The 16,758-nt window shown below is 42.7% G+C and overlaps 1 protein-coding gene across 2 annotated transcripts in view; it reads left to right on the forward strand.

The window, feature by feature from the left end:
* The first annotated feature begins 598 nt into the window (after positions 1–598).
* LRGUK (leucine rich repeats and guanylate kinase domain containing) overlaps positions 599–16,758 on the forward strand; it is a 96,056-nt gene continuing 79,896 nt past the window's right edge. For both annotated transcript variants that reach the window (XM_043463750.1, XM_043463748.1), the window contains exons 1-4: positions 599–907; positions 8,539–8,646; positions 10,940–11,021; positions 14,843–14,943. In XM_043463750.1, coding sequence (XP_043319685.1) covers positions 599–907; positions 8,539–8,646; positions 10,940–11,021; positions 14,843–14,943 — 600 coding nt within the window. The remainder of the gene's footprint in view (positions 908–8,538; positions 8,647–10,939; positions 11,022–14,842; positions 14,944–16,758) is intronic.

Consider the following 16,758-nt stretch of genomic DNA (forward strand, 5'->3'; position numbering starts at 1 on the left):
GTTAAACCACTGCCAGTTTTTCTCCCCAAGGACATGGCTTATTATTTTGGAGTAAAAATGTGCATTAACTGCCAACCAGCTCTCAGTCGTCGTCTGGTAGTTTCTCTTTATTATCCGCAATTAAATCATAAGGACAGGAGCCACGCCTTCTATATCATGTATGTGCATTGCACTCTCCATAGAGTAAAATTTCAGTGCTATCACCTTTCCAACAGAGAGCTTTACAGACATCTAACACTAACTACAAAAAGACCCTTCATGAAGGAAGCAGGATGGTGAGCTCACCAGTGATCTCAGGGTGGGATGAAAAATCTCCAAGAGGGGTCTCGAGGCCGAGAGAAAACAGTTGAACACTAAAACAGCGGGGCGCAGAGAAAAAAGATGAAAAACGAGAAAGACAAACCAAAAGAAGCAGAGCCAACGACTTAACAGACTAATAAAGAAAGATCACAAAAAGCAAACAGAAAGCTAAGTTGCGCTACAGTGGCAAAGCAAGCTGAAAGGGAGGACGCACGAGGGGCAGAGACTACAGCCCCCAAAATCCCTTGCGGCACCTCCTCCCTGGGCGTCCGTCTCCTAGGCAACCCCTGTAAACAAGATGGCGACCTCCGGGAGAGAGCCCAAGTTTCCGAGGCCTTCCTCCCTCCAGGGAGGCATGAGCATTTCACGAACTGGAGCGCAGTCGAAAGTGCTGCACTCAGAAAAGGATCGTTACTCTTGCTGGTCTCCTTTTCCCATGGGGCAGAGACCGAAAAATACTTTATACAAAGCCTCCTCCTACCTGCTCCAGCACCTCATTCACCGCTATCAGGAGTCAGACGTGGACAGAAATTACTACGACCTGGAAGAGGGCGAGGGCGAAGTGGAATCCGAGGTGTCCTCAGAATCCGAAATGCTGAATTTTGAGGTGTGCCTTCCCCCCACCCCTCACCCCCTCATTTCCTTCTCCAGTGGTCAGAACCCCTTCACCAGCCTGCGGCTGAGCCTCATTCCTAGGGCTCCTTGCCTCCAGGAGCGCCTCTTCCTTACTGCTCCGAGGCTCCCCTCCTCTCCTCCCCGTTTCCGTTACCCTATTTCCTCACCCTTCATTTTTCATTAGCACATGTGATTCCTTAAGAGTCATTACGCAGCGTCCTTACAAAAAAGTATCTATTTGTATGAAAGTTGTGACTTTAAGTTTTTCAAAATTATACCTCTACAGCATTGTGAATTGCCAAGAGTTCCACCTCTGCACCCTCTGTACCTTTTCGTCATGATTGTGAAATACTCCCAACACTCTCCTCAGTTTCTAGCCCCTTCATCCTCCTTCCTCTAGGAAAAACAAACAAACCAAGAAAACCCCTTTTGAAGTAATCTTAAGTGCTGCTGTTCCCCTCTACAGGGGATCTTCCCAACCCAGGGATCGATCCCAGGTCTCCCACATTGCAGTCAGATTCTTTACCAGCTGAGCCACAAGGAACGCCCATTTTATTCCTCAAAGACCAAGTGTCTTGGAAGTTTTATATATTACTTATGCTAGGGGTATATAATGCATTTTACAGACAACACACACATGCACCACTGCTCACTGTGAGAGAATTTTAGGATTTGGGGAGTGTCCCAACACTCCCATCAGTGATACCTGCTGGCAGCTTGGCCTTTCACACTGATAATACAAATTCCCTCTTTTCTACAGTGTCTCATCTAAACACCACCCAATTCCACTTCTTACACTTATTATCATCCTGTTCCTTCCTTAGTTCCTTACCAGCTTTCTTGTCCCTTTCCACTTCATATCGTACCAATTCCTTCTCTTGACTTCCTGATGAATTGTTTGCTTTCTTTAAAAATGTAAATTGATTTGCTTTCTTTTAGTAAACTGTTAGGTTTTCCTCCTTGTCTTGGCTGCCAGGAATTATAACATTTTCCCCCCTGAATTCAAAAATTTTCTTAATTTCAATAGTTTTTCTCTAGATTACATTTTTCTCTTCCCTTTCCCCCTCTTTGATAGTATAAATTGCTTCAGACTCTTTTCAGAAGTAGATATAATAGAGAAATAGTTTCCAACATCTGGTTCTGTGATGTTTTTCTGACATCCCCTCTGTCTCATTGTACCTTTTCATTTCCTAGTCACCTTTCTCTCCCCCTTGAGCTCAAACAGGTTTCTCTTTTTTATGCCTGTTCTCATCTCCATTCCTCATTTGTTTTATTTTTTCTTGTTTTCCCCTCTGTGACTTGCACTCTCTTCTGTTACTCTGGTTCTGCCACTGACTCTCTACACTGTGTCCCTGCTTGGGTTCCCTTCTTTTGTAATGTCCTTTTGTTCAGTTTCCACATTTGGCCCATTTTTTTCTACTCTCACGTCCGCCCCCCACCCCAATCTTCTATCTTTCCTCTTCTTCTCCCTCCTTTTACATGGGCTAAACATCAATTTTTCTTAAAAGTGAGCCATAGAAAATTATTACTTATTTTGTTCATCTTTTGTTGATTTATTTGCCATGCTTAACAGTGGCTATTGCAAAACTGTAGCAATGTTTTTACAACTTTGAGATGTTTATATGGTTTCTACCATCTTTCACCCCAGAGGAATTAACAAATGAATCACCAGTTTACTTTATTATTCTAATTAACGTGTGTTCTTCAGCTATGGGGTTCATTAATACCATTGTTAATCTGTGTTCAGTATGCCTTAAAAACCATAGAGGAGGAGGGGGTTGACTTGAACTAGTTAATCCTTTTTCGCTTGTAGGCTCTGTGTGGAAAAAGTATTCTTTCTTTCGTTTATGTTCCAAATATTAATATTTATTTTATGTTCTCACATTTTATTTTAGTTTTTATGGTGTCTCGTATGTTTTTGTATGTTGAGTAAACTGAAGAGTTTTAAGAAGAAATACCTGAACTTTCTGTTCAGTGATTTATTTTCCATATCCTAGCCTGATTAAGATTTATAAGGCTCTGATAGTCAAAATGACAAAGTGCCTATAATGTAATTAGGCTCAATGAACTTGAGGGAGGTTGGGCAGAATACTGTTCTGAATGTTGCCTTTGGAATTAGATATTGGCTTAAAGCTTAACATTTGGAAAACTAAGATCATGGCATCTGGTCCCATCACCTCATGGGAAATAGATGGGGAGACAATGGAAACAGTGTCAGACTTTATTTTCTTGGGCTCCAAAATCACTGCAGATGGTGACTGCAGCCATGAAATTAAAAGAGACTTACTCCTTGGAAGGAAAGTTATGACCAACCTAGATAGCATATTAAAAAGCAGAGACATTACTTTGCCAACAAAGGTCCGTCTGGTCAAGGCTATGGTTTTTCCAGTGGTCGTGTGTGGATGTGAGAGTTGGACTGTGAAGAAAGCTGAGTGCCGAAAAATTGATGCTTTTGAACTGTGGTGTTGGAGAAGACTCTTGAGAGTCCCTTGGACTGCAAGGAGATCCAACCAGTCCATCCTGAAGGAGATCAGTCCTGGGTGTTCATTGGAAGGACTGATGCTGAAGCTGAAACTCCAGTACTTTGGCCACCTCATGCGAAGAGTTGACTCATTGGAAAAGACCCTGATGCTGGGAGGGACTGGGGGCAGGAGGAGAAGGGGACGACAGAGGATGAGATGGCTGGATGGCATCACCGACTCGATGGGCATGAGTTTGAGTAAACTCCAGAAGCTGGTGATGGACAGGGAGGCCTGGCGTGCTGTGATTCATGGGGTTGCAAAGAGTTGGATGTGACTGAGCGACTGAACTGAACTGAACTGAATAAAGTCTTTTGTTTGTTGTGAGATCTTGAGCAAGTTATACTCTCTGCGTCTCATCTACAGTATGGGAATTATAACAATACCTACCTCACAGGAGAGTTGTGAAAATTAAATGAGATCCTATGTGTAACCTACTTAGCACAATATATCATTTATTCTGTTACTAACACAAGTAATAACTTATCTGTTCTTATCTACTGACTATAGCCTATCAATTGACTTCATTAATTCAGCCTTCATGGAACATTCACAAACGATTATTCTATGGGCAGTACTCTTTTGACAGTATAGGTTAGAAGAAGTTTCTGCTATGTGAAAGCCACTCTTTGCCAATAACTTTATGTGGCTAATAATGCATATTCATTGAATAGTTATAAACATCAAATCTAATGGGAAAGTCTGTGTTAAAGTTCTTAACATAGAGTCTGATACAGCGTGGGCTCTCGAAAGATTTTAGGTGTAATACATAATAGCAACAGTGATGACTGAGGAAGATGAGAGTGTGATGGAGGACATGCATGGTCCCAGCTCTCAGGGTGAGATAAGACTGTGAATAAACCACAGCTATTCAGCCTGTGAACAGAAGCCTACAGTGATGGCCGGGTCACAGGGTTGGCGGAAGACTTGAAGGGAAGTAAACCCTTGTTTGGGTGCAGAGGTAGGGTATGGGCAGGCAGACGGCATCTTTCCAAATGATGAATTATAGGTAAGAACAGAAAAGGTAGATGGGTCGGAGGCCAGATTGTGGAGAACTCTGGGCTGTTGTGCTTCCTAGGTGGCACTAGTAGTAAAGAACCTGCCTGCCAATGCAGGAAATAAAGAGACACAGGTTCGATCCCTGGGTCAGGAAATCCCCTGGAGGAGGGCAAGGCAATCCACTCCAGTATTCTTGCCTGGAGAGTCCCATGGACAGAGGAGTCTGGCAGGCTACAGTCCATAGTATTGCACAGAGTCGGACACAACTGAAGCGCACACACACCCTGAGCTGCTGTAGGGACTGTGGACTTGACCCTTAAGTAGGAGGGAACCTCTCTTGTGGCCGAGGGGGTTAGATTAAAGGATGGCAAGTCTAGAGGCAGGAAGATCAGTGAGAAGATGAGCAGCATCTGTGCAGGGGAGACAAGAGTCTGCATTAAGGCAATGGGAATAAAAAGGAAGCCAGTGATGAATACATATTTAGAATGAGACACTAATTGAACATGGGAAGTCTAGGTTGACTGCCAAGTATATGGAATGTTCCAGGGGGATATCAGACCATTAACTACCATGAGAAATAATGACAGGTGGAGCTATGCATTCAGGAGGTGGGCATGTGAATCATGGAAATCAGGAGAGGGTCAGAGACCTGGGAATCATCAGCACTGGAGTCTGTGGGATCATCCAGGAAGAGAAGAAAGAAGAGAAGGGGAGGGCCAAGGAAGAAACCCTGGGATACAGGTATCTCAGAAGATGAAGAGGATTTGGGGTTAGGAGAGGGAACTGGAAAGGACTGGTAAGAGAAAAAGGAGAAGAAAGAAGAGCTGTATGGGTGGGAAGTCAACAAGAACAGGGGAGCGAGAACAGTCGAGAACAGGGGAGAGGGTTATGTTGCCAAGAGGGTAAGTGGACCATGAAAAGGGCTATTTGTGGGCCATTGGAGATCTCAACCCATATACGTTTTGTGATGTGGTGAAGCCTGCAGCCTAACTGAAGTGAGTTGAGACATGAGTGGGAAGTGACCAAGGGGAAACTGAAGAGTAAAACAGCAACTCTGGAGGAGCTTGGCTATTAAGGGAAACTCCAGCTATCGCAGAAGGAACATGCAGGACCCAAGGGCCCCTTGTCGGACAGAAGGGACTCACATGCTCATAGAGCTGGAGAAGTGACAGCTTGGAGAACGACAGTGGAGAGGGACTGGTTGAAACCACAGGCAAAACATAGTACTATTGATGGTCCCTGAACATGGTCTCTGGGGAAAGGGAGCAGGACCCTGTGTGTGGAGAAGGAACTGTCCTCCTCTGAGACCCCAGCCAGGAGCTGACTTGAGTGTGGCACCAGAATGCATGCTTGTGGGTCTTTCCTGGCTCACTCAGAAGCAGGCAGGGAATAGGCTCATTAATTCATTCAGCCCATGTTTGAGTGCCCACCATGTACTAGGTACTGTTTTCCCCCACTCGACCTTACACTTTAGCTGTTTGAATTCTTGGTAGTTTCCCCAGTGGGTCATGCTTGCCCTTGCCTTTGCAGTTTTGTGCATGTCCATTGTGCCCACAGTACCATTCTTGGCCCTCTTCTGCCCTTTCTTCCCCTTTGTCAGAATAACTCGCAGCTTCGGGTCTCAATAGCTGTCTCTCCGAGGAAGCCTTTGCTAACCCCCTACTCCTCACTAGAACTGCCTTGAAATGGGAACTCTGCTAATCAAAGCACCCGGCCCACCTCTATAGTAGTTTATGCAACTCCTGAAATCATTTGTATACTTGTCTAGCATGTGCTTGGCATGCTAGAAAGATTTTTATCCCAAATGGATGATAAACATGACATAATCCCGCCTCAATGCAGTGGTTGATCGTGAAGTTGATTCAGGTTTGGGTTTGCATGGTACAGTTGCAATCAGGACAAGGAGGCAGAGACTTGAGGGTAGAGAGACATTGAAATTGCCCGTGGGAGACCCAGTCAGGAAGGAAGTATAGTTGGGAGGGGACAGATAGACTCTGAGAAAGGGGTGGATGAACAGACTGGAGATTTTGTTGTGGTCAGTGACCAACTTGAGGAGATGCTGGAAAGGCTGAAGGATGAGCAGTTGTGGGATCCAAGAGCAATGGAAGATTTGAGGTCTGAGGTTTCTAAGGTGGAGCAGTTTAGCATGATGACTGGGTCCAGGGCACAGCCAGGGGAGTGAGTGGCTGAAGTTATCTGGAGATCAATTTTTAAATGTTTGGAGTTGAGAAAGTAAAGGAACGTGTGTGTGTGTGCGCGCGCACATGTGCATGTGCTTGGAGTGGTTGGGTTGTTGAGTGGCCTTCCTTAGGGATTCTGAAGCCAGGCAACATACAGATTGGGCCAGTCAAGGTCTGAAAACGACCAAAGACCAGAAGGGAAAGACAGGACACTGACAAATGGCAGGAAACTTAGAGGTGTGAGGGGGTAGCCATGGAGAGTCTTGCCTTGGGGATCTGGGACAATGCTGACCATGTGGCCATTCTCTGTATCAATGGCTATTTTGAAAAACAGACCTACTGTGAGGAAGGGATGCTGCAGCATCTTGTTTCCAGGAGTCGGAGGGAGTGGGCTATGTGAAAACTTTGAGAGGTAAGGTGAAACTGTCTTACGTCGATTCTTTCCCGGGCCATCTATAAAAAATAGTAATTTTATTGGGAAAAGTAGATCTCTTTCCCCCATTTTGTGAACAGATTGATTGGTATCAATGAATGAGACATTAAGATGTGGAATTTCTGAATTCATCAACTCATACTAACAACTCCCATTTATTAGGAATGCTTGCTGTGTTCTAGGCACTGTGCTAAGAGCTTTATGTTCACAGTTACTTTTAATTATCTTCAAAACATTAAGAGAAACTAATAACATACCCTATTTAAAGATGAAAAGTATGAGGCTCAGAGAAAACTTTGTCTCTCAAAGTCATATATTCAAAATGGCAAATCTGGGCTTCAAACCAAGCCTGCCCAGCTGTGAGCGGTATTTGATTCTCCAAGATAGTGGTTGGATGGCATCAACGACTCAATGGACATGAGTTTGAGCAAGTCCACCTGGGAGATGGTGAAGGACAGGGAAGCCTTGCACGCTGCAGTCCGTGGGGTCACAAAGAGTCAGACACGACTGAGCTACTGAAAAACAGCAACAAGCATAGTGGAAATTTGGGAGGAAATAAAACTTTTTACAATAGCACAACCCTACATACTTACGTCCTTAGTACTAGCGGTCTGAACAGCTCTCCTGATTCCCAAGTTAATGTCAAGTGGTCCAAACTACCTGAAAGAGTATTTTGCCTTCGTAGTCCACATACCAGTTATATTGGTTAGTTGTATTGGTATGGCTGAAAAAATTACTCTGTTTTGTGTCTTAATGCTAATGTTAGTGTTAATGTGTTGGTCATTATAGAGTTGCTGGCAGCACAAACACAGCGCTATTATCTCTTCTCTTGCGGAGAAGGGGGAGAGGGGGTGTTGGGCTACCACTGGTTCGTGGTGTCTGTAGACTAAGGACCAGCCTCCTTCTTGAAATTATTACCCTTTTAATTTTGTAAATGGTATGAATCCAGCAAGATTAGCCAATGCAAAGTGAACCTGAGGACCCATTTTCTCCAACAAGAATACCAGATATAGAGAAGTCATTGCCTTAATGTGGTGCAACCCTCCTCTGGGGTGTGGACAAGCAGTCAAGTGCAGTTAGTGGTTAGAACTGCGTTGAGGTCAGGCAGATTCTGGTTTGTATTCTGGGCTCTGTGGTTTCAGGCAAGTTGCAGTCTGTGAGCCTTGGTTTCTTTATTTGTAAAATGGAGCTAAGAGTACCTCCCTCAGAATTGTCGGGAGGATCAGTGAGTGGACCCACTGAGAGCTCTTAGCACTGAATGGCACTCAGTACTATCAGCAGTGAGACATTGATGGGATGGATCCTTTTTTAATTGTGTGTAATATGCATGGCTCTTCAACACAGTTTTCTTGGGGGCCACCAAATTTTGGCAGTCTCAGCTCCCAGATGTATAATATACTAAATAAGTGCTGGATATGATGAAACGGATTTTTTCTTTTCTAATGGAAGTCCTTTCTTTGCCCACCCGTCTGTTTTGTTTTATTTTTTGCAGGGAGGATTTGATGGGGTCCTGAGAGAGGAGGTCGTGGCTGAGAAGCTCTACCAACTGGGGCGCTCAGGCTCTGGGACGGAGCAGGTCTATCTCAGCCTGACTTTGTCAGTGAGTATGACAAGGTCACCATTGGGTGGCTCCATCTTGACCCTGTTTGGACCATATCCATGTTCTCTGATACTCACAGTTATTTTGGTGGTCCCAAATCTCTGAGTCTTGCATTTGACAGAGAATGGCGATGAGTTATTTATGTTTGACATCAAAGAGCCCTGGCCAGTCCAGTAATCAGCTGCCTTCCTCCCAATTCCTTTGTTTTCGTTTCCTTCACAGTCTGTTTCTTTCATCTTAAGCAGTCTATTTTATAGTAATCAATGCTTTCTTTCTAGGAGGTTGAATTTGATTCTGTAAAACCAATCAAAAACTCTTTTAAGATTTTTTTTTCTCTGATCAGTGGCAGGACTAAAATTTATATCTGAATCCAGGGGAATAAAGTATTTTGTTATTGACTTGCCCCCCCCCCCCCCATAAATATGTAGCTGTGAGCTATAGCTCACTTTCCAAAAGATATCTATTATGAAATAAAACATGTATTGTTATTCATCAATTTATAAGATTTTGATACTAGCACAGAATCTTGGCTCTAAATTTATCATAAGAGAAGCTGTAAGAGCAGATTACTTAGGATTTCAGCTTTTGTCCTCATTTTGTGTCTTTATAGACACAGAAGTACAATTTATCTCTTTCTGCTTCCTCACATTGTAAAGCATTAACTACTCCTTGGAGGTCCACGGAGTAAGTGCAGATATGTTGGTGAAAAAAGCGCACTGAAATTCCGCTATGGCACCCTACTTTGGCTCAAGCATATATAATTCATAGCAAGGCTGTTTTGTCTTAGATTTAAACAAGCGAACCACCTAAGAAATGTTAAGCCCCTTTCACCCATGCTGGTTTCACGGCATGTCCTTTGGCAACAGCATACGAAGGCTCTCATCTTTTACTGTTTTCACTTCATGACATTTTAGGGATGACTCCGCGAGTCAGGCAATAACATACAGGGAGCACCTTGGGTGTGTTGCACTGTGTTAGGCTTTGGAATGGAAGATAGTTCCCACAGCCAGTACACCCCCACATAAGTTCCTTTGAATCAAAATTCTACTTACGTACACAGTACCTCGCCTTAAATTGATCTGCAAAAAAGCACAATTCTTTAAATCTTATTTCAGCTAGATGAACTGAAGCTTAACTTACTTTATCACTGACCTCCTTACATTTGAGATATTATATGTTGATTTACTTTGCCCTAATAACCTGTCTAAGTGAATGCACTTTCTTAGGGTTGGCCAGGTTAGTGATTTTCCCCCCTTATATCTTACTTATGTCACATGTAATTTTTAAACTTTCTCTTATTACTTGTGTGCACAGTTTCTCTCCTCCCCAAAGTCGTAAGTTTATAAGGACTAAATATAGCTCTGGTCCATCATGATATGTGTTTCTCATCATGCCAAGCTTAATGCCTTGTACATAGTAGGTTTCTTAGTAATTATTACTGTTCTAGTGGCCTTCATTAAACATTCTTATCATTCTTATATTTAAGAACTTGCTTATAATGACACTTTATCAATTGGCTCTGTCTGACTCTGGCATCACAGCATAGACCAGTGACATGAATCTTTGTTCCAAGTGACCAAATTCCCCTCCAACCCCTCAGGAAGTTCAGTAGATGCAAGATTTCATGGATGGTATCTGAGACGTGGATTCTGGAAACTTGGAGTTGCTTCTCTATTACTGACTTGCTAAGTGATTTTAAGCTATTTGTGTACTTCTCTGAACCCCACATACCTCCTCACTCCACTGGGGATAATGTGCCCTACAGAGCTCACAGGTTTGTTTGATCAAATGAGATTATTGTGAGAGAGCTTTGAAAACCAAGCCTGAGAAAAAATGTAGAAAGTATTGTTATTAATGATCAGTTGATTAGGTGTGAACTCGTCTAAGATTTTGTTTGAATTCTAGGCATTTGCTTTTTCTTTTCTTCTACAAGATAAAGGCTTTGGCTTTATTGTTTTTATGTGTGTGCATGTTTTTATAAAATATAAAACTCTGCTCTAAAGGTCTTCATGAACACTGCTTTAATTTGCCTTTTCATGTTGTATTTGTTCTTGCTAACAACCCTAATTTTCCAAGCTATTATTTCCTTCAGAGGAATGCATTTTTGATGGGGTTTGTAGTCTCTTTTGAGATCCTATTAGTAATAGGCTTCAGGTTTTATCCTCTCACTCCTACAATACTTTCAAAGGACATTCTGGATTTCTCCGTCAACTTTTATTTCCAGATGTCTTGAGAAGCCTGAGTACTCATCTGCTAAAGCCACATTAAAGTCTTTTACCTTTTATTTTCTCAGGATCTTGACTTAACTGACGTTAGCATCCTCTGTGGATATGTTCACCTACAGAAGTTGGATCTTTCAGTAAATAAAATTGAAGGTATGGCGTTGTCATTCTAGTAAATCAATGGATCACTGAATTATTACAAAATTTAAGCTTTGCAGAGTGCAATGTACTTTAATACTACCAAACTTGATATAAATGCTATTATGGATCAGTTTATGCATTGATCCTCTATTTTCCATGAGGGAAAAAAAAGGCACCTCTGACAAGAAAAATGCAGAGGTCAGCAAACATGCTGTATTATGTGATGGTTGAGACACACTCAGTAATATTGAAGAGTATCAGATGGGATGTTTGCTCTTTCCTTTCCAGAGATGGATCGTTACTTCTTTAATGCTTCCTGAATATTTGATGGTTTCCATTTCTTTCCCTCTATTAGTTTATTCAGTGGAGAGGAATTAGTCCTTTTCTTTCGCCTTTAATGGATGCTTTTCTTTAATTTGCATTTGCATCTACATCTTAATCCTGGCTAGCTGCTTCTGTTCTTATTTGAGCACCAGGGATTCAGAAATTTTTTTTTTCCCCTCTCTTTGCTCTCTCTATGTAGTTAGTAGGTTCTTACAGGTCTAACCCTGCCATTTATAGTTCCTTATAAGGTGTCTGTTGTGATACCTTGCTCACATTTAACGAAATTTTCTTCAAAGCTTGATCCTTGTTTCTGTAATAATTTTCTGATCTTATTTGAAATTTCTGACCTGCTTCTTTCTTCACTGATAACCTTTCTATTCACTTCTTTAGCTCTTTTTTAAAAGACCATTAAGGGTCGCTGATATGGTCTTCTCTGATTCATTTTCTGATTTCTTCCTCCCATCTGACTGCAGTAGTTAAAATTCACTCCTTTCAATGGCTAAGACACATTCCAGCATATTTTAATTCTAAAGTGCTACTGTTTTGAAACACTTTTTATTATTTTTTTTCTAGTTTCATAAAACTTTTTTTTTTTGGGAAAATTACAAACTTGCACAAGTAGAGAGGTTTGTAATAAATATTCAGGTTCAACAATTATCAGCCGGTGGCCCCTCTTGCCTCACCCATCCTCTGCTGCTCCCCTCCCCAGGGTTATTTAAGGCAATTCCCAGATATCATATCATCAGAAAGACTTTAGTGTTACTAGAAGGTGCTCTCCCCACAACCCATACTTCCAAGATTGTTTTCACTTACTAGATAAGGGGTTGCAGGGACGCCAAGAATTTTTAGTGCTCGATGAAATGGAAAGAAATGTGGCTTCAGATCTTTACCCCTTGAGCAAGTAGTCCTTGGGAGCAAATGAAGCTTTCCTCTTCAGATCAGTCTCTTTCAATCTTATATGTCATCTTTTATTAACTCATCAAGTGTTCAAGAGCCTACTGTGAATGAAATGAGTGAAAGTGAAAAGTATTAGTCACGTCCAACTCTTTGCGACTCCATGGACTGTAGCCTGGCAGGCTCCTCTGTCCATGGAATTCTCCAGACAAGAATACTTGAGTGGATAGCCGTTCCCTTCTCCAGGGGGTCTTCCCAACCCAGTGATCACACCCAGGTCTCCTGCATTGCAGGCAGTTTCTTAACCATCTGAGCCACCAGGGAAGCCTGTGCCGTTGTTGTTCAGTCGCTCAGTTCAGTTCAGTCGCTCAGTCGTGTCCAGTTCTGTGACCCCATGCACTGCCGCACATCAGGCTTCCCTGTCCTTCACCATCTCCCGGAGCTTACTCAAACTCATCTCCATTGAGTCGGTGATGCCGTCCAATCCTCTTGTTCTCTGTCGTCCCCTTCTCATCCTGCCTTCAATTTTTCCCAGCATCAGGGTCTTTTCCAATGAGTTGGCTTTTCTCATCAGGTAGCGTAAGTATTGGAGCTTCAGCTTTAGCATCAATCCTTCCAATGAATATTCAGGGTTGATTTCCTTTAGGATGAACTGGTTTGATCTCCTTGCTGTCCAAGGGACTCTCAAGAGTCTTCTCCAACCCCACAGTTTGAAAGCATCAATTCAAAAGCAAAGTGTAAGGCATAGTGTATATTTTTCTTTTCAAGAGAACAGCTTTTTTGATGGCCTGATTATGAACCAGACTTCAACTTGCATCAGTATTACCTGGAGGGGACCTATTAAAACAGAGATGCCTGTGCCCCACCCTCAGACTTTCCGATTCTGTAGATCTGAGGTGGGACTTGAAAATTTGCATTTCTAATTGCTTCCCCTGAAATCAGAGACAGGACCACACTTTGAGAACCACGGATGCAGACATGAGGAGCTCCTGCCATCTGGTGGACACTGAGGTCACTGCACAGAGTAGAGAGAGTTAGGAGTCCAGCAACCCAGACGGTGAATTTTTTTCTATCAGAGTAATTCGAAAGCCCTGGGCGTATACCAGATGTGAAATGTACTCACCATCCAAGTGGTAGCTGCTGCTTCTGCTTTAAGATAGTGCTCCATGGTACCTGCCCACAGAAGGATCAACTTCAAGGGGACGTGGGGGCTTGTGGAAATGAAAAGGGTCAATGGAGATAATCACTGACAGACATGGAGCTGATCTTGGCTGGCGCAAATAGGCAAAACTGTAGGCAAATAGGCAAATTGTGAAGCCATTACGTTTCTCCTTAGCTTTCCTCTTACAGGCAGCTTTCCTGGATTTGCTCATGAATTCCCACCAAAGTGTTGATGTCTTAATGTTTTGTAATTTCATGAGAAAGACAGGCTAAAGAAGGCTGTGGTTTAGACCAGAGAAATGAAGTAGAAATTGGTAGGGATCTCATGGCTTCTGCCACCCTGAGAAGCAAAGATGTCAAGAGGATGGGTGGGGAGGACCCTCACCTTACCAGCTCCACATTCTTCGTGGCACAACCCCAGGGTTCGGCTATGCTCCCTTCTCCTGGCCTGGGGGTGACTCTGTTACCTGGTGAAAGGAGAAGCACTTTGCTGGGCTTCAGGGGTGTGGAGGCTGTGTTCTCCTCCAGAGGCCGTCCTCTGAAGAGTTGTGATGGCTGATTGTGTGATCTAGAGTGGGAAGATGGGTGGAGACGCCCATTACTGGTAGAGATGGTGCTGTAAATCCTTAAGATGTGACTCTTCCCGAGCCTCTTCCCTGATTCTCCTGCTGCCCCAAAGTCCGTCTCCTGTCAAGTGGCAGAGAGAAGCAGCACAGCGCTTCCCTGTTTCTTACATTGTATATGTCATGTCATTAGGACTGAATATTAGCACAATAGTCTGTTACTTAGTATTCTAGGTACAGAATATTGGCTGGGGATAAAACGCAAAACTCAGACATGGTTTTGAACCAGCCCAGAATCAAAGTAAAATAATGGCCATAATTTAAATCACTTCAAATAATTAATGAGATTTAAGATTGAGTCCATCTGAAACAAAATGTAATTTATAACAAGGAACTAATTGTAGCATTTGCCGTCTTTCCGAAAAGACCTAATGCAGTTATTCAGGGGCTAATTATCGAGAGGATTATGTAAAGCTTTCGTTCCTCCAAGCCTGGCATTTTTGAAGCATTGACTGTTAGCAGCTGGGGGAGAGTGAGCTGGGACTCAGGAAACCTTGGCCGTTTCTATCTTGAAGGTACTGGAAGATGGGAACAGGAGGGGTGAGGGGGCCCTGGAGAAGAATAGTTCCACTGTGGGGGCGGGGGGCCCTGGAGAAGAAGGTTACATTGCAGGCTCATGATGTGTTTTCCCATGCTCTGTGTGTGTGTGTGTTGTTTTGCATATTCCTATTTTTCTTCATTTAATTCATCTGGAATAATTAAGATGTGCTTACAACTAGCATAATTTTAAAATGTCCTGATATGATGTTTGTTGTTTTTAATGACTTTGTCTAATTTTTACTTTATTGGCTTACCTTATTCTGTATTCATTTCCACTGTCCCTCCTCCCAGATTTGTCTTGTGTGAGCTGTATGCCTTATCTTCTAGAACTTAATGCTTCTCAGAATCACCTGAAAACATTCTTCAATTTCAAGCCACCCAAAAACCTCAAGGTAGGTTTTATTAATACACTAATTACATGTGTTAACTGATTTGTGAAATACATTAACAAGCCAAACAGCACCCAAAGAGAATTCAGAGAGAATAAGGTAGAGGGAAAACGAATTTTAAAAAAGAAGGACTTGTGTGTCATTTATTTTAGAAAAAAAGATAGAGTCTTTCAGGAGATATTTTTCAGAAGCTTTGCTGAAACCTAGTGTTCAAACCAAAGAATTAACTTCCTTCCTTTTTCTATGCTTCATTTAAATACTAGTTATTGTTTGTTTATTTTTGTAATAGTGTAACAATTTTGTACCTGAAAAATATGTAAAAATTTCCTGGGGGCTTACGTTTTGCCTTCTTATTGATCCAGCCTTAGCTCCTATTTAGAAAGCAGTGATTTCACATCTTCATTCTTGCTTCTCTGCACATGCTTCTGCATTTCTGAGGCAGAATGAAACTCGAGAATGTTCATTGACAGAGCAGCTTACTCTGCTATGGAACCCAGTGTCTCATGCTTTAATGTGAATATAGCTCACCTGGCATTCTTGTGAAAACGAGATTCTAACCTAGGAGGTCTGGGGTGGCCTGAGACTCTCCTTTCCAACAACTTTGCTGGCAAGCCATTGCTGCTGATCCATGGACCATACTTCAGAGAGATCACAGACTGCTGGTACCCCAATGTTCTGTACATTGGAACCACCTAGGATGTTTTAAAAACTGCTGCTGCCTGGACCCCACCTGCTCCCAGAGGTTCTGATTCAAGTGGTCCAAAGTAAAGCCTGAGTGTGGGGATTTTTAAAGGACCCTGCCCACGTGGCTGTAACATGCTGATGAATTTGGGAACATTGATACAAGCTGGGGTTGAGTGTCCTTATACTGGACTCAAGTATTTCATTAAAAATTATTTTGCAGAATGGAAAACAATTGCTTTTTATTATCTATTAGTTTTACTTATTTAGAAACCAAGTTAATTTAGATCCAAAGTATCCTTCTGGGTCCATTTAAAGTCAAGAATCTGACACCATCTCCACTGCCAGGGAAATGTCTCTCTTAATTTTTCTTCTGTTGTTTCACTTTGCTACATTTTTATCAGTAATGAATTTTTTTTTCCCTTTGAAGTTACAGTTATTGTTGGGGTGACATTCCTTTATCCAGATAAGCCACACAAAGTGCCTGTTGGTCTTCATTGTGGGGCCTCACAGTCTCCAGGTCATCAGGAATTGTTCTTGCAGAGCTGTCTAGATTCTCTGTCCTTTGCTGTCTGGGTTCTGTCCCTTCCATCTTGCCCTAGACCCCAGGGGAACCAGCCATAGCAACTGAGTGAACCCTTCCTGGGGAAAACTTGCCTGGAGTTTCTTTTATTCACAACCTTACCTCACCCCAGCCCCCAAAAGACTGCGCAAGAAAACTAAAGCAAATCAGATAGCCCATCTCTCTTTTTTTTTCTTTAAAGAGCAGTTTTAGGTTCAGAGCAAAATTGAGGGGGAGGGACAGAGATTTCCCATATATCTCCTGCCCCAACTGTATGCACAGCTTCCCCACAGTCAACAGTCCCCACCAGAGTGGGGCATTTGTTACTCTCCAACCTCTGACACATCATGGTCACCCCAAAACCACAGTTTACGTTAGGATTCACTCTTGGTGTCGTACGGGCTGTGCATTTGGACAAGTGTATAATGATGTGTTTCCATCATTATGGCAGATACCTCAGTGTTTAAGGTTCCTAGCGAATTCAAGAGCAGATATATTGGTACCTTCAGAAAAGTGCTTGCAAAGTGCCAGAGTGCCCCTGATGAGATACTTCAACCCTATGCGAACCCTAAGTG

The sequence above is a fragment of the Cervus canadensis genome, chromosome 3, assembly GCF_019320065.1.
Source record: "Cervus canadensis isolate Bull #8, Minnesota chromosome 3, ASM1932006v1, whole genome shotgun sequence".
In the NCBI taxonomy this organism is placed as follows: domain Eukaryota; kingdom Metazoa; phylum Chordata; class Mammalia; order Artiodactyla; family Cervidae; genus Cervus; species Cervus canadensis.